Source organism: Terrapene carolina, unplaced genomic scaffold (genome assembly GCF_002925995.2).
Source record: "Terrapene carolina triunguis isolate 2854851 unplaced genomic scaffold, T_m_triunguis-2.0 Scaffold210, whole genome shotgun sequence".
NCBI classification, from domain to species: Eukaryota; Metazoa; Chordata; order Testudines; family Emydidae; genus Terrapene; species Terrapene triunguis.
The window spans coordinates 38658050-38682319 of NW_020664561.1; the positions used below are offsets into that span (position 1 = coordinate 38658050).

Here is a 24270-nt window from a genome sequence, read left to right on the forward strand (position 1 = left end):
GCCTCTGCCTCCTTTGTGTATTTTATTCCTTGTCAGAATGAAATGCACATCGTTCTTTTCGGAATGAAGTCATAGTTATTCTTATCTCCTTCCTCAGCAAAGTCAAAGGATTTATACATGTTTTCAGCTTCACTCCCCATTACATAAATTAATAAGCTAAACTATCCTTTTCCACATTCTCTCTGGTTCAGAGTCAGGCAAAATGTTTTTTCCACTCAGATCATTCCATGGGCTTAACAGGCTATCGGCCTAGTCCTTCACTGAGAAGTGATGGGTATTTCATGTATACTTGTGCAAAGTGGGTGTGCAAAGCTACCAAACCAGAACAGTAGTATGTATAAATACTTTGCCCAGGTGTAAATAAATATATGCTAGATTTAAATCAGTGGAGAATAAGGCGGGGGTTCAAACTTTGGCATTCAAAGTCATGTGGAGGTTCAAGCTTTGGCTGTACTGCAGACCTTCTGCCCCAAATTTACTCCAGCCCCATGGCTTCCTGGCAGTTTTAAATGGACAATTTCATGATGGACCAGATCCTCCAATATGCCAATATTCCAGTTCGAAGATGACCTAAAGCCAGTGGATCTAGCCTTGCATAAAAGAATGCTTGGATGGTGCAGAACTTGTAGCGCTACTTCTTGAGCTCTGTACCTCTGATTGAAACTGCTATTCTGGGACCTCATCAGTTTTCAAGTTTCTTGAGCTTTTCAGTTTAAGTTCTTGAGATCCTAAACAAATTAAATTTATTAGGTTCTCCCCATTCCTTCTCCTCCCCTCTCTCCACCCAAAAAATAATAAAGAAATATCCAAAATCACAGGGAAGTGGGAAGATCAATAGGAAACTGTGTCTTATTACCACATGCTACTCAAAACTATCCAGGACATTTTTCATGTGACCTGCAGATACAGTGACCTGTCTTGGAGTAGAGGGAAAGAGAAAGCAAGCATGGAAAGTGAGAAGGTAGAGAGAGGGATAGTGCTTGCTTATTTGGTTTCTGGGACTCATGATAGATATTAATCAATAAGAACACCACTAAGACCTCTCCTGGTTTTATAAACTGCTTCCTAGCTGCTCCTCTCTTTTTCTTGTTACTGCTGAAAGAGGTGGGTTTCACTCAGACTCTCTCTCGAAATTGCTTTGGTCTTGTTTACTGGTTTCTGAAGACATGCTCAAGAACCACTTTTGGGGGCTAGGAGGTGTCTTTGTACATTTTCAAGGACAAAGATTACAAGAAATTATCTACAAAGCAAGCTAAAATGGAAACAAGCCCCCCAGAAACATAAGATCCAAAACATCTCTCCATTGATATCTAAAAAAAAAATACTAAGATAGAGAAGGAGAAAAGAAAATCAAAACTAGAACAAAGGAGGAAATGAAAAAACGGAACAGGCTGGGTAATAGCTGCATCTAATAGAAGCTGTTCTGTCTTCGGAGACAGCATATCGTTTACCATACCAGGACCAAGATACTTTAAGAAAGGCATTCATTTATCATAAAAACGATATGGGGTATCATGCAGACCAGCTGTGAGTCTCTCCAAGGGTAAAATAGACAGTATAAATTGTGTCAAAGTGTCAAGGGAGGGAGGGTCACGACTCTTCCAGTGCAGCAAAACAGTCCACTGGGCAGCAAAAAAAAAACCCAGTGAATTGCAGGCTGCATTTAATCCAAGCTAATTCAGTTGAACAATAAAGCTCAACAGCACACAGCTAGGGGCCAGCCCAAGCCCAGATTTTCAGTACTGTGGCTGTTTCAGCTGTAGCGCCTGACCAGAAAGTGTGGCATTTGAGGCAAAACCTAAGAACAATAAACGAAAGGGCCCAAATTAGGGCATCTAAAACAATACTGGGACACAATAAGATTGCTATATTAACATGTAGAAAAATACAGTCTCCAGGGACCAGATTCTGTGCTGTCTGAATCAGTGTAGCAATGGAGTTACCCCCATTTATATCAGCTGAACATCCTGCCAGAGATGTTTTTCATATTTGAATGGGAGGTTTTTTCTCAGCGTTGTTTACAACGAACCCTTGGAAGCTTGCAAGTGAAAGCTGTTTCCTTACAGAAGTTGTTTTTCCTCCATTAGACACACACACACTGGCATATTATTGTAGGATTGCTTATGTATACTAAGCTCCAGGCACGATATTTCTTAAAAACACACAAAGCATTTTAAGGGGAGACTGAATGACCCAAGGGACAGGAAACAAAGCCTTTAGGATTCTTCCCTAAAATAAGGTTAGATTTGCACTATATTATTGGTCCAAATCCAGCCCAGAACAGTGAGGTGACAGCTCAGCAACAAATAATGTATGCATTCTGCTCACAGAATATCAGTGAGCAGATCACATGACAATGGATTTTTCCACCATTCAGATATAGTAAATAAAATACCTTCTTGAGTATTTTAATCCATCAACTCACTACTCTAAATTTGAGCTGTGTTGCTTAGTTGTGATTGGTCAGATAAATCACGTGCCATTGTTTCTGACTGGATGAACCTGCACGGGCTTCTGGAGCAAAGATTTGTTTATGTGGATTGAACACTGGGTTTCCACAAATGCTTGTACACGTGATTTAGAAATTTGCTCTCCACAGACATGTTCACCAGGAAAAATACTGTTCAGTATTTATGGAATGTGAGCACAAACCGGAAGAATTCTTTTCAAACAAATATTGACAGTAAATTGCCCAGCAGTAGTAGTGACCAAAAAATCACTATTATCTGCCACCTGTTGAGTGGCCAGTGTAAAATCAATCAGTAGTTTTATTCAGATTCCTTAGTGTCCACATTGATGGACAATTGCTCGCATCACAAATGCCATATCACACTTTGCACACAGTCTCAGTCTCAAGAGAGGCCCTGCACTAAAACACATGGATAATGAACTGACCTCTCACCCCTAGAACTGGTCCCTACAGTCCAGTTCAGGGTTGACATATTTTTGTGGCCCCAGATATCAGTATTGTTCATTTCTGGTCCTTTCTCCCCCACCAAATATCAGAGCCACATAAGAAGCACACAGGGCTACTTCAGCTGTTCTAAGCCCCTGACCTCTGAATTGAAATTGCAGACTATATGCATTCATTATTTCCAGTCAGAGGCACCTGATCCAGTGGCTAGCACTTCACCTTAAAAAGTTAAGTTTTGATCAGGGACTAAAACTGAGCTTTCACCTAGGTCTTACTTACCCCCCAAACTAGTTCACCCAACCGTGTTATCTCTGAGAGACTCAGGCTGTAATGATTACACAGATACCTTCATTTGCCATACCTACACTGACCTCTTTACACAAGGATGAATGTAGCGGAACAGTTTCTCCGGTGTTGTTGTGACTAACTCTGGCATTCGTATTGTCATTACAGTTCTGGTTAGGTCACTCTGTGTCATGTGGCTGTGAGCTGTAGGGGTAGTTATACTGGGGGATTTCTACTTAGAGGGAATACAATAGAGATAGGCTTTATTGCAAGAAATACTATAAATATTAATATTCTGTTGTCATCCATCTTTATTAATACGGCTTTTCCTCAATATTGGGCACATAATGGACTATCTTTTTCCATTGTCACCTGTTCTCATGCAAGCATATTTATTATTGACTATGCAAGAAGAACTCCATTCTCAATATATGTTAAGATCCACCATGTTCATTTCAATGTCCCAGGTCAGTGATGCGGGGCAGGATTTAGCTGCAGACCTATATCTGTCTTTTAGACCCTCTGGTGCATTGAAATTGATTTTTTTTTCAATCTTTGCATCCAGAATGTGCCCCTTGACCCATCTCATGAGAGAGTTCAAGTGAAGGAGATGAAAGCAGAGACTTTTTTGTCATCGCTATGAGAAGGCAATTCCCCCCTTCCCTTCTTTCAAATTAACTAATTCCTATCTGCTCCACATTAACGCGGGATGTCTTTTTGGCACGATGACATATGGTTTGGGAAAAGTGATTCTTCTGTGCTCTTTTGGAATTGGCACTCGGATATAGGTCCTGGCCAACCCAACCCAGATACTAGTTCTTTACTGCACAGTATGGAGTGAAGGTCTACTACTCTTGTATTCAAATGGGGCCTAATGCTGTGAGGTGGAGAATGCACATGACTGTTGGAGGAGCTGAGGATGCTCAGTACCTCCAGGAGCTGGCCGTCAGCTGCACTTCTTTTGCTCAGCCCAGCGGTTTCCATTGTTCTCAAGATAAGAATTGTTTTTCACCAGAAACAAACTATCAAATGTTGAGGGTGTGGTTGCTAAACCAGCTTTCAGTTACAACTGACATTTGTGAGTCTAGTGCTGGAGGAGGCCATGTTGCTGAAAAATGATATGGTTTGTGATATCAACAGTATGATAATTGTCAGCTCAATAGAAGAGTATGTGGATCCATTTCCAACCTGTTTTAATAATAGTGTAACAACAAAAATGCTTTCTCCAATGGTTAAAGGCTAGAAGCTTGTTTACAGGCTTTTCCACAGGGTTTGCCTATTGTCAGTGCCACGAATGGCATCAATTTTCAGCAAGACAACTGCCTCCAGCACTAGGATCGGAAACGCCAATTGTAATTAAAACTTTTTTTTAAGCAAATACGCTTCACAGTTTAATTATGGCAAGAAATGATTCTTGTTTTGTGAGCTCCCGGACTGTTAGTCTGAGCAAAAGTCCGTTGGCATTCGGTATAGTAGTCCTGTCCTTGCTACCACACACTCCCCACTGGAAATTTACTCTTAAATAAAATCTGAACAAATTTACCGCACCCAGGTTAAATGTGCCGTAAACACTGATTATTTCTTGTGACCCATATTGAATCCTAACTATGGGCTATGTCTATTTCCCTCTCTGGTATTTTCACGTAATCACAGTGTGAGTCACACTGCCTATCAAACGTGCAGAGATAAGCTACAGTCATTTCAGGTGCTTCTAAACAATGACACCGAAAAATAATCTCACAATAGCTAAATGTTTTCTATTTTCCAAAAGCTCTTATTGGTGACCTTTCTTCCTGCAATGCAGTTTTTGCAATCACATAGCAACACAGCCCTTGAAATAACTTTTTTGATACTCTAAGTATAAAATATGGAGTTTGGAGAAACCGATTCCACACAAATGCTACCTGTTTAAATGCTAAATGGCATCAAAAGTGAAAATAAAAAAGAGTGATGGCTCAGTAGAGGAATCCATTACGTGTCTGGATGCTCGAGGTCCCCTCTTCAGTCAGTCCCTTCTCTTGAGTTTCAACAAAAATGACAGGCAAGTGGGTGTAGTGAAGTTAACTTGGCACAATAGATGTCCTTCTCCTAGCTTAGCCCCCACAATCCTTTACAAGAGTCAAGTTTGCTAAAAACTTTAGGCCCTATTCTGTTCTTTTGCACAGACATGCCTGCATCCTCATCTGACTGTGTACTGAGTATTGCCATTTCAGCTTTCATCATGTGTATTTGTGAATCAGCTTCTAGCATGGACTTTCTTTAGATATGGGTGAACCTGACTTGGTTCAGAAAAGAGATAGCAGTGAAGTAAAACCCATACATGAACACCCTTGAACTTTGGGGAATTTTATATCCTCAGCTGATCTCTATGGGTTGGGTCATATCTTGTTCAACAAAGCATACAAGAGTTTGAGAACTTACCAAAACACATCTGAACTTTCTAATTCTCTTTTCCTTTACCTCCTTGAGACTCCAATAATAACCCTACCTCTCACATCTAACCACCCTCCAACAGGTCCCTGTTCCCTCCTCCTTTCTTATGACCATCCAGTAAAATCTAGCTTCCATCCTCCTGATGCACAAGCCTTCTCTCTTTGCAGCCCTCTGCTGGGCCACTTGAATTCCTCCTAGCTCACAACACTCCAATAGTGCCCCTCTGCCTTTAGAAATAAGTTGCAGGACTGTCAACTGACCTGCCAGGTGCACCTAGCAGTCAATTAAAGTTCCTTATGCTTTGAGACTTTGCACCATTGTGTAGGATTCATGCCCCACAGTGCAAATGGTTTGAACTGACTAGCATCCAGATGCCTGAAGACATGGTGCCAAAGCTTCTGGGTCCTGCAATAGGATCATCAAAGGTAGGGGAACTTTATTGTCCATTCATGGAATGGAGAGGAAGGAGTTTTGTAGCTGGAGCATATTGTTATGTTCGGAAGGGGAAAGTAGAACTTGCTCAAGTCACAGCATTTGGATCCAGATCCAACTTTCTTGAAATTCAGGGGTAGTCAGCTCCAGGGTTTAGTTTGGGCCCATCTCTAGAGCAAATTAGACTCAGTTGGAGGGTCCTGGGCAGGGATGTAGCCAGGCAGTTTCTGGAGGTTGTGGGAGGGAGGTAGATGAATGCAGTAGGAGCCAGAGAGAAGCAAGAAAGTGGTGTTCGAGAAGTTCTCATATTTCTGGAATGGGCAGAGGTTTTACTCTTCCCAGACTGGCTTGCCTCTCTGAGACTTGTGCATTTACAATCCAGTTCAAATACGGAAAAGGGAGATCTTTTACTTTTCTTCTTCTATGGGCTGTGTACAATTCTCTGTGCGTATTTTACATAACTGCTTAATCTACAGCCAAGTCAAAGCATCACTGAGAGAGGCAATATAAGGAAATTCCCAGAAGAACCTGCAATCACAAACTAAAAGGGTAACATAGTAAAGATGGTCCTTGTTAAGTTATGTCCCCTTGGAGGACATTTCACAATGATTGTCTGAAAATTGTAAGCTCTTCAGGGTCATTGTCTTATTATGCATTTGTACAGCACGTTGCATGGAGTGGCTGCAATCTTCACTGAGACCATTGAGAAGTTCCCGTATACAAATAATAAATTATTATCCCATGAGATTTCTTGCAATATTTCACAAGAAGCCATGTTGCCCTTTTGTAATCTCCATGCAATGTATCAGCAAGCTGTGTAATGTAGTCAGCAGTCCCTTCCCTGACTACTTAATCCAGGCCAGGATTTAAGACCCTGTGTGGTGACAATAGGTAGCACAGTCTGTCTTTAATTGGTTTTGGCGCTGAAGAGCCAGAGAGAAATATAGAGTGCTGTCAGGGTCCAATGGCCACAGTTAAGAGCCCCACTTCTAAACATTACAACAGATGAATAGGGATATCACAAGATGCTGATGGTTATCTCCCAAAAACAATGCTGTTCACCAGTGTTACCACTGTATGTCTGAATAGTAAGATGAATTATAATAAGTCAAGTAAATGTACAGCCCTCATTGATCGTAATGCAAAAATCCATGCGTAGGGTTATTATAATAACCAGGCGAGTATGTTATTAAATTAATAATAATATTCAGATGCCATCTTCCATCCATTTCAGTGGCATATGATGTCGAGTGTGTTGTGCTTACAATAATTTTAGGAATTCATTTTTTTCCAAGTTCAGGAAGCTAACAACATGAGCTTTTTGCTTTGCACGTCGTAACCTGTTATGTTATCGCTTGGTGAGATGAGGTGAAGACCCAGAGGCACATAAATGGGAGACCGGAGGTCTGTGATTATGTTTGCACTGACCCAGTCATATCCAACTTTATACCATGCAGCACTTCCCACAAAACAACTGCACTCTGGGATAAGAGACACAGTGTAGCTTGTTCACTTGAGTCAGGTTAAATCTCTCTGGGCTAGTGTAATCCAGAATGGGCATATTGAATTCAGTGATGCTACAGTGATTTACACCAGCTGAGGTCTTCAGTTTCTTTCCATTTATTACCTTCCAGTCTTGCCCTGCAGATCAGAAGAACATGGACACAGGTTCTTCTTTGGGCTAGGGCTGCTTTACACTGCACCAGTGTTGCAAAGTGGCCCTAAAGCCAATGTAACCAGCCACAGGAGGCTCCAGTCTGCTTAAGGGGATCTTCCAGTGGCATAAAGCTATTTAATGAGTTCTGAGCTGTACCCCTCCTGCAGCCAACAGAAGGGTCAAGACCTGAGTAGCCTGGGACTTCCTGATCCCCAGGTGCCATGAGAGTCCCTTGGAGCTAATGGCTGCTGGTATAATGTAGAGCAGCCTACAGATGGCTGTAATTTACTCCAGGAGACTGGCCTACCATGCAGCTGTCCCAGGACCAGGAGAGCACAAAAATGTCTGAGGGCCAGCATTGCACGTGCATGCACACACACACACATCCCTTCCCAAGTCATGCTATGTGCTTCGGTCATGGGTCAGCGCTGTGATCTCATGTCACTGCAACACTGTAGTGCACAAAACTGACATAACATGACACTGTCAACTCATGATGCAGATGAGATTTTTCTTATCACAGTTCCATCTGGGTTTGTTTTGTTTTTTAGTCTGGCAGCATGCTGGACCGAGCCATCACTTTTGGGAACTGTCCTGAAGAAGTCATGAATTGGAGCTATCCTCTACTCCTTCACCCCGCAGTGCAGATTGCAACATGCAGTGACTTTATAATGGGAGGAGGATATCAGTTCAGTATAATTTAACTCAGGAAGCAGATTTAAACTGCTTGCTTTTTTAAATTATTCAAGGAAAATACGTTTATGCAGGCGCACCAGGAGGTGCAGAATTGGGCCCTTTACGTCTTTATCTTTGAAGACATGGCATCCCTACTAGCCTACAACAGGATGAAGATTCGCAGCGTTAATGTATAATAACCATATCTCACTCCATTACAGGTAGTTCGAGGCCATTCTGTATAAACAGTATGCATCGCTTTGTGTCTTAATCTTTAAAAACCCCAAATGTCTTGGTTGCAGACATATGTTAAGGTTTAATACATCTACTGCCATAAAAGTGTTGCTCAAAACTAATGAACAAATGAATGTTTGTTTAATCCCCTTTGTGAAAATCAAACAAGCTTTCAACAGCTATTCATATATTTATTGTCAGATGTGAATCATCACTTAGGTGCTCTACCCTGTGCCATTAGCAGTTAATGCTCATAGTTTCACAGCATTAATCCACCTGTTTTTTCTTTTTTTCCCCAGTACCAGCTACAGAAAGGATCAGTGTGGAGAATCCTGTTTTGTCACTGGCAGAATTGGCTCTTCTTCTGCTTGGTCCTGGCAGTAATGACTATCATTCCCCTTGCAGTCTATCGAATGATGGTAGCTTTTAAGGACCCTCCACCCAGTGCTGTATTCCATGCAGCAGCTGTGTGCTTTGGAGTTCTCGCAGAGACTCTTCTGATTAAGTGAGTACAAGTCCCTTCCCCCTTCTCTCCTTCCCTCCCTTGCAAAAAAGCAGGGGGAGCGGGTGTTAGGCTCAGCAGCAGCTGAAAAGTTCCCAATAGATTTTCCCCTTATGTTAAATAACAAGTTTTAGAAGCAACAAATTGTTACTCTAGCATTGCTGGGTGTCATTAAGGTTGCATGTCTATACTTGTTTAATTTTAATTCTGCCGTTAAGCAAACTAAATGCTTTTTTTCTGTCTCAGTGAGGTCCACCCAGAATAGAGAATGAATAAATGTTTCAAGGTTGTGTAACTGAGGGGTTTTTTTTGTTTGTTTGTTTCATTATGAGGAAGGAATTAAAAATTCCTCTTAGTCAGTACTTAAAATATCAAAGTCATTGTTTAATGCCTTTGAGTCATGGTACAACTAATTCAATTGCATAGGGTAATGCAGTTTCTTGGTATGTGAAATACAGATAGTACAGAGAAGTGATTGTAAAGTTGAATAAACACAAACTTAGTTTCAAAGTCTGAAACTTTCTGATGGATGCTTTTATAATGATCCTCCACAGCAGCTCTTCAGCAGGGATAGAACCCGGACCTTTAGTTCCACCTCCACCACCTAAGCTAAGGGAGTAACACTGTTAGCTGTTAGCAGTAGTAGACTTTTATCCCTTATGTGGTACAGCATGAAACATCTAGCTGTCCAGGGAACTCGCCTTGAGTATCTGAGGCCCACAGGAATTTAAATCCTGATATTGGCCACCTCTTTGAAATGACCCATCAACAGCCATGGCCCTAAACCAGAACTTCACATCTCACCCTCTGTACCTCCGTCCACCTTCCCAATGCACGCACTGACAAACACAAAGTTTGGATCCATATTTTTGTCCATATCTGGTTCTGAACTTTGTAACATAGGCTAAACCAGAACATTGAATCCAAACATTAACCCACCCAAAATTCATGTTCAGTGCCAGACCCAAAATTTGTGAGTCAGGTACACCTATAATTTAAAAACCATGCTATGGCAGAAAATGCATATGATCATGAATTCCTGCTTGGATTTCACTTTTCCCCCAATTTAAAACAAACACACTGACACAATTATCTTGAAGCCACAATGGTCGTCATTAAAATGTTGACATTTAATGTTTGAAACTAATTAGCATTACCATGGAATTACAGGTATATTAAGTGTCCTAACAATAATTACCTTCAAATGGTAATTCTGATTTTAATGGCAACCACCATATTGTAGGTGATTGCAGTCTGAGGGTGAAGGAGAGGGAATAGGAAGGGAATTAGTCTTTAATGAAGCATCTGAACAAGCATATATATGAGAGGAAAAGCCGCACAAAAATAGAAAAGGCTAACTATACACAAGTGCTCGTGAAAGTTTCTGATGAGATAAAAGCTTTAGAAACAAATGTGAGTTTAAAAGTGCATTTGAAAAGGTATGTACTCACATTGTGCACCACAACAACAGTAGAATGCTAATAACATTTAATTTCCCTTGACTTCTAACCTTCTTAACCTGCTGTAATGCTAGAATGGTGCTGTAAATCAAAATGTGCTGTATTGTATGGTGAACATGTGTATTGAATCATTCCAGACTGCCTGGTGCTTTTTAAAAACAAAACTCACAATAGTGTTTGTGCTGTTTTTTCATTTTTCATAGACCTTTCCTCTCAATCATTCTGCAACTGGTTAGCTGATGTGTTCAAAATACAATATAAAAAAAAGAGGAGGGGGAATTAGGAGGTAGAAAAACCACAGCAGAAACTACAGCACAGATGAGTAGGCCAAAGTATCCTTGACATTATTTTCCCCCTTGTTCTAAGTGTTATTCCATTTTCAAGAAAAACAAATTGGAATATTGCCTGGGGTCTACTGAATCATTAGGAAATTAAGAATCTGTTTTTAATAACATTTAACTTGTAAATAATGCATTAATTGATTAGCTTGAAAGTTAGCTTGAATGTTAGAAACTCTGGCACTAAATGCGTAATGAAAGAAGTGTTCTGTTGGAGGAGGCTGTATGGTAAATGTAACAAATTAAATATGACAGTTGATATTTGTGAAAATGGTGATATAATTAGAGGACACCTGCAGCTGTTTTCCAACCAAAACAACAGAAATTAAACATGTATAAAGGATGTGTGTCACATTTTCTCTTGGCATATTTCTTTTGTTCTCTTTAGGGTTTTTGTTAGGAGTTTTTTTTTTTTTTTTAAATTTCCCCTACCTTTTGTCAGATCATATGTCTAAACAAGCAACAAGTGTCTCTGTCTGATACTATGGTTTATTGGCTCTATGTGATACATCCATCAGACTAAAGGAAAAGAACAAGAATCTTATTTGCTAAGAGTTTGAATTTACTAAAGAACATGATGCATACCCAAGCATATTTATAAGTATGTAAGCCTAGATATGGTCAAGCATTCCTACCTGTAGAGTTCTTACCTGTGGGATTATCAACTGTGTATTTATTTCCCCTTTGTTGTCAAGGAGGATTTTTTTAAAGTGTGACAACATAATATTGAACAACCATGCGTAGGTATTTTAAATGTAAATGTGTAGTTTGCACTGTATGTGTGTGAGAGAGAATTTGATGTTGTTTTCTACATTTCATGAGGATCTGAGTCCACATTTCCAAAGATGAAAGCAGAGCATTAACTCCCTGAACCAACCCCAGGCTCACATTACTGTTAAAGGAGTGGGAAATTTTCGTGCATATTCATTGATGATGGTCCCAAAACATAAAATTAGGATCTGGATACAAAGTTTTTCAAAGTTCAGGAAATATTTGGATCCAGGGATTTTTTTCATCTTAAGTATTCAGTCTTCAGTGTGCAAGAGTAAGTCCTATTAAAGGAAATAGAAATTAAACTTGCACAAATGGGAGTCTCTGGACTTGAGTTTTCTCTGAGTTACATAGACTCATAGACTCATAGACTTTAAGGTCAGAAGGGACCAATATGATCATCTAGTCTGACCTCCCGCATGATGCAGGCCACAAAAGCTGACCCCCCCCCACTTTCCCTTAACTCTGCTGTTGAAGTCTCCAGATCGTGATCTAAAGACTTCAAGTTGCAGAGAATCTTCCAGCTTGTGACCCCTGCCCTATGCTGCGGAGGAAGGCGAAAAACCTCCAAGGCCTCTGCCAATCTACCCTGGAGGAAAATTCCTTCCCGACCCCAAATATGGCGATCAGCAGAACCCCGAGCATACAGGCAAGATTCTCTAGCCAGACCCTCATTTTACCAGCGATGGCCGTTATTGCCTAATTGACTAAAATCACGTTATCCCATCAAACCATTCCCTCTATAAACTTATCTAGCCTAATCTTGAAGCCAGAGAGGTCAATGTAAATGAGAAAAAGCTCCATTCAGGTCAATGGAATTCCACTGGTATTGATACGTGAGATCACAAACAGGTCCTATATGACAGAGCAACAAGAGAACCAGAGCAGATGTGCATGTGCTATTCATGCTGTGAACATTTGAGTGCTCTGTTCATGGAATGTGGTCCTTAGAGCTGATAGATCAGATATTTCATCATAGGCATTACATGAACAGCATTACAATACCAATTTCCTTTATTTATTTCCAATTGGTATTAGTTTAACTGAGAACAGAATTTGGTCCAGTGTTTCTGATTTATATACAACTATGTTATGAAATGCCTTGAAAAGGGTTTCATATTTTAGTTTAGCTATAACTTGTAATATCTTAATATTCCAAATTTTGTGTTTCATGCTGTATTTTGTTGAACTAGATAGATATAAATATTCCAAATTGTGTTCCCAAGTGAAGAGATTTTGGTGATCTCAACATCATCCCTATCAAGGATTATTTTCAAAAAATAATAATAAAGTGGTCAGGATAACTCTGGAGGCTGTTATGGGGATATGGGTAGCTTTCACTTCTAGGTCATCCCCAATACACATACAACCCAGATCAGCAGTAACCAGAAGTTGTTACAATGTGATGGCTGTCAGTTGGACTATGCAGAAGGAACTGATGATGTCAGCAGACTGGAGTCCATGTTAAAAAAACAGCACCACAACTGGAACCATTATTGGTAGTCTGAACATAAATGTCAAGTATTGAATGGACATGGAAACTGGACACTCTTCTTCGAGGCTGGGGAGCACTGGTGGAGCTAGCGCTGGAATATCCAGTTCTGTGGGTGAATGGAGGACTTCAGCCTCCATGACTGTCCGTCTAGAACTTTCACATGCACTAAATTCATCTAAAAAAGAAAAAAGACAAGACCCCAGAGTTAGGGTAGGAATGGCTGTCCTTGCTGAGGAGTTCAGCTACCACTGTGTCTGCAATATCTGGCCATTTTCTCCAGAGCTAAGGCACACTGAATAAAGCTATGTGGGGAAAATCCGACTGCAGCACATAGCCAACTGTGAATGCTGTAAGTCTTCAGCATGCCCTTTGTCAGTTGTCAGAAACACAGATATTCATAAACAAAGGAGTAAGGAGGAGACTAAAATTTCACTTTAGAATAAACACTGTGGACATTGATTCGGAATGTGCTAACAGGGTAGGAACCATTTATGTAAATATATGAAGCAATCATACTGTGCCTTTGGAGCAATGATACCTTTATTACCGATTTTTGTTTTTATCTTGATGAAGCCAGTGTCAGACGGCAGTTGAGACTGGCTTTGATGACGGATATAGAATGTATTGTGCATGACACTGGAAGCATGATATCATGGAGACAGATTGCACAATGGCTTGGAAAATCATCACAGTTCTTTCATATATGGCAGAATTCTTCCCCCAGATGCAAATATAGAAATTTTCTCTATAATAAAATTACAGCTTTATTCTATAAGAGCAGTCTCTGAACGCTGTTACTTTGGTAATGTTTCCTGTAAAATAACACAACCATTATGTAGTACTCTGTTCTACACCTAAAATGTCTCCGTTTTCATGCTTGTGGGGCATGTGTGACACAGTTGTGTATAGTCACTTTAGTCTTATAATGTTGTTCATGTAATGCCTATGATGAAATGTCTGACCTATCAGCTCTGAGAACCAGATTCCATGAACAGAGCACTCAAATGTTCACAGCATGAATTGCACAAATGCACTTCTGCTCTGGCTGTGTTGATTCACGCAGTTTTACAGATGCATCACCAACGTCAAGTTTGTTTTGTGCATCATGTTTGCCACCGTTAATGTTGATCTCATTTGACATTATGCTGATTAGTAATGGGCAATGGTACCCACACAAATGTAATACAAGAGGTTCACCAGTAACAGAGAGTGGTTGCCAAAGGATATTGTGTCAGCAGCCCGGCTGCTTGAACACTAGTCATCATCCTCTTTAGCATGAATGAGGAGTCAGAGTCCCACTGGGATAAGCGTCTTCTCCCTTAGGTCAACAATGTTGTTTGTCTGCTTCTTTTTTCATTGGGCTTTTTCATTTCTTTCTGTCTTTTTCTGTTGATGCAGGGAAGACATTGCTCTAAAATTCATAATAGGAGATGGTCTAGTAACACAGCCATATATTAATTTCATCAAGAGAAGTAAAGAAAGAATTTTCTTCTTGGATTCCCACTTCACATGGGGCCCAATCGTGCATCCTCGACTCCCGTACAATTCCCATTGAAATCACTAGAGTTTTGGCAGAGTAAAGAGTGCAGGATCAAACTGTATTTTTTAAATTATTCTGGCTCTACTTTGTGTTTTTCTTTGCTTTCCCTATGGGCTCATTTGCTTTCCTGCTTCTGTTTCTTGCTCTTTCTTTCTGTCCTCAAGACCTGGCCCTATTCCTTTAAGTGAAATTAACCTGGTCTACTTTCTCCCTTACTGCTCTCCTTGTCTTGCTCTGCTCTGGTATCTGTTGAATTCTGTTTTCACTAAAGAACAAAATGGGGTAGTCTCTGCAGGCTTTAGACAGAAATCCCTGCAGACTGTGCTTTAAGTTTTTCATAGATTTATTTTAAAATTCATTTGCATATAATATGACAACATGTCAAATAAGTGCTAGTCATTTGACTTACAACCTCTGCACAAAAGTGCTGAGTATGACAGATACTTTTCAAAGTTTTATGTGCAGGTATGCTCTGCTTCTGGGTGGCATTGGAAAAACACAGGCAGAGAAGTGAAGCTGTCAAGTCTGGTCTTCTTTGGTTTCCCTGGAAGACTTTGTGTGGATTTCAGAGGCTATGTATTATTAGTTCTCAATCCTAACTGGAAGGATGGGCGGTGCTGAGTCTTTAACAAAGATATCCTTTCTCCAGTTAGGTATTGGAATGAAGTAAGTGTGAACAAAAGCAATAACCACAAAATCCAAATAAAAATCCCTTCCCTTCTCAAATGCTCAGCTTTCACAGCCTTGTGATGTCATAATTTCATTTGTTTTCCAATCACCAGCAACTTTCAGGAAAGCCAGGACCTAAAGTTCCAAGGTAACAACCAAGCAGGCAAAATCTTTTTTTCAACAACAATCTTTTTTTATATATCATATTATGGGGGACAATTGTAGGTGCAGAGAAAGGACTTGCTCCATCTTCCATTATCTTCCATTTGGATTGGACCTTTAATCAAAGGTAATTACATCACATGACATTAGGATCTCACTAGTATTGCTGCTTTCTAGGATATTTTGCAAATTCCAATCTTTCTGTTGTTCCATTGCAAAGATGCAGCTGTCACAGTGTACATGAATATACCCTGCCCTGTTTCTCTGATCTCCCCAAAAAAACATTCCCAGTCAAATAATATCAGCAACAAAGTTCTGAATTTCAAAGATTATTTGGGAATACTAAAATGCTAAAAAAAAAATTAACCATCAGGAATCACGTCTTTTTTAAAAAAAACAAGGAAATTAAATGCAAATAAGTGATGTAGTTGTTGGGGAAAAATCGGGTAATGACAAAGTTTGGGTTCCAAAGGCAATGTTAGTTAACTCAGCTGTGTAGCACATACGTAGCATTTCCTATTTCTATTTTTCTGGTTAATTGCATTGTTTAACCCATTACTGCTGGTGTTTGTATACAAATGTGTATCATTAAACTATACAAGAGATGCAATTTATAAGAGCTAAAAGTGGTGCTACAATCTTAGCTTTGGCATTTCTTGCCCTTTATGATTTCCAGGGGAACACTTTTAGAAAGGTGCCCTTCAGTTTGCCTCTGCATATTTGTACCTCTGTGCGAGTGTCAGGTACTCAGACTTGTGCCCACAGTGCATTTTGCAGGCACATATTTTGTTGGCACAATTTGCACCTGCCAAAAAGGGGGCAGGGGCTAGCCTGGCTAAAAATATACCCCTGACTCTGCAAACTTTAGTGTTGTGTTGACATAGTTTTTAGCAACAGAGAGGTACCGATCTAGATGCAAACCTGTAGGTTGAAAAAAAATCACAAAATGAAATTAATACAATACCAGGACATAAGGAAGATGTGCTGGCTTAGTTAAATAAGGCACAACTGGTATTATTTAATTAAAATCTAGAGTGCAGCTGTTAGGGGAAAATCTAGCCAGTTTTAGACAGAAAAATCTGCCTCCATGTTGTGTTTCAGCATCATTTTAACACTATAACTAGACTATGAGAGTAAAAGATAGGGGTTTGTTTGAGGGCGTGGGTGTATGTGTGTGTAAGAGAGAGAGAGAAACAAGGATGGTGTTCAAATACTATATAAAATACCCTTTCCTACTGGAGAGATGGAGAAAAAATAAAATTACACTAGGCCCTCTAAGCTCTTCTAGTGAGTGCTCTGAGGCTGAGGATAATGGAGTGAGGAGAGGTCATGAGGAGGCTCGCATGTGCGTACTATCCATAGCAAGGTTCCCTATCTCCAGTATGAGGTTTTTACCACCCTGCTATATACATTATACATCTTACAAAGGAAAACAGTTTTGTTTGCCAAGTGAGAGATCATTTCAGCCGGGCAACATTTCTGTTTTCTCCAAGAATGAGAAAGATACTTTTATTTTCTATAAAAAATAGTTACAGCTATTTGCATCTGTGCTGTTGCAAAAATTGGGCTAACGTCTTATTTTACTACCTGCAGCAGAGCCATTTCAGCGCTTCAGAGAAATCATGCTATTTATTAGACTTGCAGAAAAAAACTTTTAGAACGTTTGATGAACCTAGACCATTACAAAAACTAAGGAAACTTTAACTTGACACCCTCCGAAGATTTGGTGGTATTGTTTTGCATTGTTTTAGTGAATATTTATACAACACTAGAACTTTGTATGATACTCTATAGAGAGTGAAAAAGGCACAGGTCCAACCAAGCCCTGCTCTGAGCAAGTGGGGAGCAGCTACCTCTAAAACACCCTTCTGCTCTTCCAATCCTGGGGTTGGCTGGGATCCCCAGCGTAATTTAGAGCAGCCTAAGTAGGACATTCTGCTGGCTGGTGATTGCTGTAATTCAAGGTGCTGCAGCTATGTCTCCTATGTCCCAGTGTGTCCCTGCACCAAGGGTAGGTTCTGGGAGCCGGTGACATTGAGCCAGCTACACCAGATTTATGCCACCCATTTAAATTCTCAGGAGAAAAGTTAAAGATAATACGAGTCACATTGGGCTGTGAATTAATCCTAGCACTAGAGCTATTCATAATTAACAGTCTTTTTGTAAGATTTTTGTTTTGTTTTGTTTTCCATTATTTGTCCGGCCTCTGTGTAACATTGGATTGGGCACCATTAGTCAACTGTTCTTTCCCCTTTCATCCAGAAATGAAATTCATTTAACCATAAAACAAATTCATTTGCCCTGGAACTATTTTTGGATTGTTTGTATTATTCCTATTTTATGAATATTCACACCACCAGAATTCCATCTGTATGAACACTTGGGAGCAAAACAAAACGATGGGTTCACTGACCTTTTGAACCCCCTGCGTCTTCTCCACCTCCTTACTGGTCTGAGCAGCGAGGGCACTGGGGCTGCTCTTCTCCCATCCCTCGCAAGGGCCATCGGCGGCAGGGAGGGAGAGGATGCGGGGCTCCACGCAGCACGCTGGGGGAAGAGGCGGGGGAGGGGGAAGCTTGGCTGCCGGCGGAGCCTGTCCTACAGCAGCAGCCGGCAGGACCAAGCTTGCTTCTGCCCCCTGCCCCCGCCAGAGAGCGGTAGGTGGGGGGGCGGAGAAAAGCGGGCTGAGCCGGACCCCAGCAGGCAGCAGTGTGCCATTAAAAATTGGCTCACGTGCCGTCTTTGGCATGCGTGCCATAGGTTGCTGACCCCTGACCTAGAGTGAAATGTGGGGAGCAACCGGAGAGGAGAAGTAAGATGTAGACAAGGCCAGGCCTGTGCAAAACCTTAAAAGTGAGAGCAGTGAGTTTGAACAGAAAGGGATGGGGAGTTAGTGAAGGACCTCGAGAGAGGGCATCATTGTCAGAACTGGGGAAAGGAAATTACCCCACCCACACACCTCCTCCATTGTCTGTAGAAGCAAGAAGACACAGACTTAAGGCTGCCTCTCTACCCTCACCCAGCCCTTTATTGTTAGGATCTCAAAACAGATGGGGTCAACTTCTTCCCAGGTGTAATTCCATTGACTTCAGTAGGCTTACATCAGGGATGACTTTGGCTCTGCGTGACTGTACAAGCCATATGCACTGCAATTGCAAGGCACAGCAGATTGAGCTAAGGCCAGAGAAGGAGCCTGTACTCTGCATTTCCTTGATTTGGGGGATTTAAATTAGACCCTTGTGTTGTTTTTTTCAGGCCTATTTTTGTATTTTATACAATCTCACACTGCCTAGAACTTAGTTGTTGAAATATTCACACAACTCTGTATTGTTTGGGGAGTAATACATGGTTTTCCCCAGTGGCACAGTGATAGTCTTGATCTGCCAGCCTCCTGCTGTCCACTGCCATTGTGTCTCACGGTCACTGAATGGCCTGAGGTGTAGCTGGCACTCATGGACCCCCCTCCAGTGCCTGTAACTCTGAAACTACATGACATCTTAACCTTTATGAAATTTCTTCAAGACAGCATTTAAAAACACCCAAATCTTTCCTGACCTTTACATTTTAGTAGAGGTTGTTTTTTTTTTTTTTAAATTGATGTTACAATATTTTTTTTCTTAGTTGTGGCATTTTTAAGCTAGTTCAAGGGGAACTTTGCTTTCCTTTTCCCATCCTATTTGAGGCCAATCATTAATCATGGAAGGAAAAGCACTCCAGATTCAAACCTGACTTTATAATGTTTTTATGTTTGTGACATTTTATATCTATCAGTTGATGGGAAGTTCTATCCTTTTCATTTGTAATCTGCTAGGTTGTAATTTGAGACTAGATTCTGACTTCCTTTTTAACCTCCCACAGCCACACCAGTGCAGGTTTTGCCATGCTGTTCTATGGAGAAAGTAATGATTGTGTGCCAGTGAATTCATGGGGATTGCTAAAGAAATTGCTAAAGAGCTTCAATGATCATCCAGGCTACATCCCGAGGAGCCTGATTCTCATCTCACACTGTCAGAAATCAGGAGTAACTCCATTCAAATCAATGGAACAGATTCTGCAATCATTTACACCGCATGAATCCAGAGTTGCTCCACTGAGTACTTTAACTGAGCTACTCTGTAAAATGAACATGAGAGAAGACTTAGACCCAGGGTTTTTACTCAAAGATTTTAAAATTGTAAAAAAATTGGGAACTTTAAAGAGAAGGTTCCCACCTGTTTTTATGGCACTTGCTCTTTCTAATGAAACTAGGAACTGCATATCTCACAGGGCAAACCATTGTGCGGTGAAACCTGGCTTTATGCTTAAGTGAAACTTTCCATATTCTCATATATTCCTTATCTACTGTAATCTCATAAAATCTTCCATGATATCGGACAATTATAATATTTAAGGCTTGGATTCTAAACACTTTCCAGTGGTGCTATTGAATTTGTAGTCACTTGCTATTTATTTTTGTTGTGTTGTTTTGTTGAAACTATAGGATAGTTCTTGTTAAATCACTGTAAGCAAGAAGATTAGTCCTGATAAATATATGTAAATAGGTAGAGCTGGGCAACATTTTTTGTCCAAAATTTTTTTAAGCATAATAGGCAGATTTGGCAACACCAAAATATTTCATGAACTTGTGTTGGTATCACTGAATTGTTCATGTAAAAAAAAAAATCCAAAAAAGTCAAATTGTTGCATTTCAACATTTTCAAAATGAAATGTTTTGATTTTTCAGTTTAAGATGTCTACTTATTTTGAAATTTTCTTCAGTTTTATTTTTAAAAATTAAAAACTTTAAAAAATTCTCAGTTGAAACAAAACAACTTTTTTTGACTTTTTTGATTTGCTGCAAATTTCCAAAAAAATAGTTTTCCGTTTAACCCAAAACACTTTTTTTTCTCCCAATTTTTTTGGAATTGTGAACCGAAAAATCCATTATTCACACAGCTCTACTTTCTAGTCCAAAAACTGAAGGTCACTTCAAAGCTGCTTGGTGAAGGAACCTAATCCTGCAGACAGTGCAGTTATTGGCCATTATTTCTGAATCCAATTGTCAAGAAAGGGAAAGTTTATGGGGAAAACAAATGCTGCACTTATTACTGTGATGCAACATTCATAAAATATATTTCATTGAGGGGGGAGTTTACACAGGGGGTAATGAGATTTTTCCTTTATGCATTATTTATAACTGCTTAATCCAGGTGCTGTAGGTTATTTTTTTTATTCCTCAGTTTCACCGCTACAAAACACTTCAGTATTTCTAATTTATTTTTGCTTACAATACAGATGTTCTCAATTGTGTTTCTAACGACATTTCAACCGTTATGATTGCTTTTATTTGTTTGTGTCAGTGTATAAACGGGTTGAATGTGCAGTGTACAATAGTTAGGTTTCAAGAAGCTTGTAAAAGCCTCTAGTGATTTAGTTATCAACAAATTAAGCTATGCCTAACAGTAATATCTTTATCATTGGTCGTTTTAATCTTCAGATGAGTTCCCTGCAGTTTATATGGCTCTTATATCTTCACATAAAGGTTTCATCCTTTAAAAGAGCATTTTTCAAGATGACCATTTGGAAACAACATTTGGAGGAACATTTGGGTTGCGTCCTCTAACTAAATTTCCAAGCTGTTAGTAATGGACTAAAGAAAACGTTGTCTGCACTGAATACTAAAAAGCTATAAGTAAGAGCCTTGAAGGTTATGTGTAAATATTGACATTTTTATTTTATTTAGCATACAAAAGTGAACTTGCAGTGTTGCTTATCTTGATAGAAAGCGACGACCGTATCTGCATCATGAGATGTATTCCTCACACTTCTGATTTACAGGAGGTGTTCTACCGTTTTTCAGTTGAGGGTTTTACGATATCCCTGATTAGACCACAGAGATTTGGGGAATGAGTGTTCACATAGGAACATGTCAAGCAAATAATAGAAGAAATTCCTTTCGTCTTAAAAGGTCATATCACATATAAAAACTTGGGTTCCAACAAACCCATTAAGATCCTTGGCTGAGAGATGCAATAGAACTTTAGGGCATTCAACTTCCAGCAAGTTCAGGTCCTCAGTTCATCATAAAAGAAGCATAGGCCAATAACTGCAACACTACATTGCTGTCCCTTGCACCCAGCCACACTGCCTTTCCCCTCATGTGTGAATGTATTGTCATGTCTTTTTAATTGGAGGTTACTACAGGAGCTACAAAAAATTCCCATATTTTCCTAAAGCATTCAAAAATAATACAAATGTACAAATAATAGTCTGTGGTTCTTTCCAGGTGTTATTTACACTAAATGCATTAGTATATGCTATGTGATAAGATGTTCATTGCACAGGTTTGTGATCCCAAGGCACAAAACACAAGGGGTCCACAATATTCTCAATAAATCAGAAAGCCGTAAGATCCTTGCTGTTCATACAGAACTGGATCATTGTTTCATGAATGGCACTATATAGTCAGTGGTTAATTTGGAATGAAAGAGACGCCAGGGCTCAAGCAATTAGGTGCTGGGGCTCAAGCAATTTTTTTACGTTCAGAACTGATATGAGAAGCTCAGAGGTGTCAGGGCTACGAACTGCCAAGCCTAGAGGTGCCGGGGCTCAGCCCTGGCAAGCTCTGGCACAAATTAAGCACTGACTATAGTCATGAAAAGTGCCCCAGTAATGACTAGGGAACTCATTAGTTCTCTCTTTGGAACACGAGCACTATCAGAATTTTTTCTAAAGTATTTTCTTCCTTTTTCTTAACACTCTTAGTATTAATACTCTTTGTTCCTGCACGAAACCTGGGCATTTCTCTTGCTTCAGCTGCCTCTCTTTTGTGCTTCTCAAGGGGGTGTAATGGAGATTTTATTTATTTGCATATATGAGAAGATGGATTTAATAAATTGCAGAATCATAAATTTCATTTTTTGGAGGGAAGTATCACTCCCTTTGTGGTAATTTAAGGCTGTACAATCCACATAAATGTTGCCAGTGTCTTCAGTGGATACCTTAAGAACTGGCCTATAGACCACACTGACTTTGATTCTTCCTATTATTTATCAAAAACCTTACAGTCCCCCACAGCACCCCATCTTTATGGGGCCCAGGTGGGAAAACCTTCTCAATAGGTGGAAGGCTATGGTAACAGAGCCAAGAGTTAGCTCAAGACCAGGACAAGGAGGTTGATCTTATGCACTTTACCTGAATGGGGCCAGGCTTGGCCGTAGACATACTTAGACTTTTTTCTGGCAGCTAGTGCAAAGTGTGGAGCACAGATGTAATTTGCTCTTGTTAAATGTACCCTGCTCACAAAACAGGCAGCCATATGCTGCACTGGCTGAAGCTTCTAAGAGGCCGTCATCAGTGCTCTCAGGTAAAGCACATTGCCGCCATCTAGCCAAGAGATAATGAAGATATAGATGAATGTGATGAAGGCAAAAGGCTTAATTCCTTGGCCAGCTGCAGATGGTGAAAAAAGGCATTTGGGGCCACTTTGCTAGGTAGGACTCCATGGGTAGAGATGAGTATAACTAGAACCCGAGGCTGTGACCCACGGTGGTAGTCAGCCTCAGCTTCAAAAGCAGTCACAGATTTTGTCAAAACAACGAGGAGTCCTTGTGGCACCTTTGAGACTAACAAATTCATTTGGGCATAAGCTTTCGTGGGCTAGAACCCAGAAAGCTTATGCCCAAATGAATTTGTTAGTCTCACAGGTGCCACAAAGACTCGTCGCTATTTTTGCTGATACAGACTAACACGGCTACCCCTCTGAAACCTGTCATCATGCAAGGCACAGATTTTGTCAGTTTCTCCAAATGCTTTCTCTTGCCAATCAGCATCACCTTCATGTTATCTAGAAAGAGCCTGGGCCAACTGGCTTGCATCTATGCCTTATCTCTGCCAGACACAAGGAAGCTGTAGTGTTTGGTTTCAGTAGAGTTTGGTGTCATCAGGATATTGATGACACTGTAGCGCATACCGATTCCCATATCACAGATATGTTTTGAACAAGAGGGGTGCCAGCGCTGTGATACTGCACAACTGAGGGCATGTCTACACTGCCCCAAAGTTCAAATTACAGGGGCGTGAGTAGCAGTGTGCACCAAAGTGCTACGCTGTAACCCTCCCATGTGGATGCTGTGGGCATGAACTGAAAGGTTCCTAGTTCACATTAATGTAGTCCTGTTTGAAGAGGAATACAGTAAAGCAAAGTAGGAATCTTTTTGTGTGCACCCACACGGGGGAGTTACAGCAGAGCACAGACTACTCACACCTCTGTACTCTGAACTATGACCAGTGTACGCAAGACCTGAAAGCCCTTGGGAAGGAAAATTAGTTACCTATTACCAGCTTCTGGGAACTTCTTGATGGAAATTAGCAGAACTACCATTCTTTCCTCCCTTTGCCATGTCAAGAGCACCACGTGGTGAACTGCATTGAAGGCCACTGCAAGATACAACAGTATTAGCGAGGACATCTGACTTTTCTCCATTTCCATGCAGAGATTATCAGTGCCCATCACTGCAGCATTCAGGTCTGAAACCTTATTCATGTTCATAAAAGTGGAGGATGTTAGATGCTCTTGAAGTTGGCCTCCCACTACCATCTCAATGATCTCTCACAGAAAAGGGAGGTTAGGGATCAGCCAGTCAGTTAGTGACATTAGTGTCAAGAGGTAGTTTCATGAGAAAGGGTCAGAAAACTCCGTGTTTGCAAGATGCTAGCAATGAA

General features: G+C 40.4%; 1 protein-coding gene across 1 annotated transcript in view; it reads left to right on the plus strand.

Annotated features, from left to right (window-relative positions):
- Positions 1–24270, plus strand: part of LOC115271262 — a 181797-nt gene that overhangs the window by 149581 nt on the left and 7946 nt on the right. Inside the window, exon 4 of the mRNA XM_029912370.1 lies at positions 8930–9135. Within this exon, the coding sequence (XP_029768230.1) occupies positions 8930–9135 (206 nt within the window). The remainder of the gene's footprint in view (positions 1–8929; positions 9136–24270) is intronic.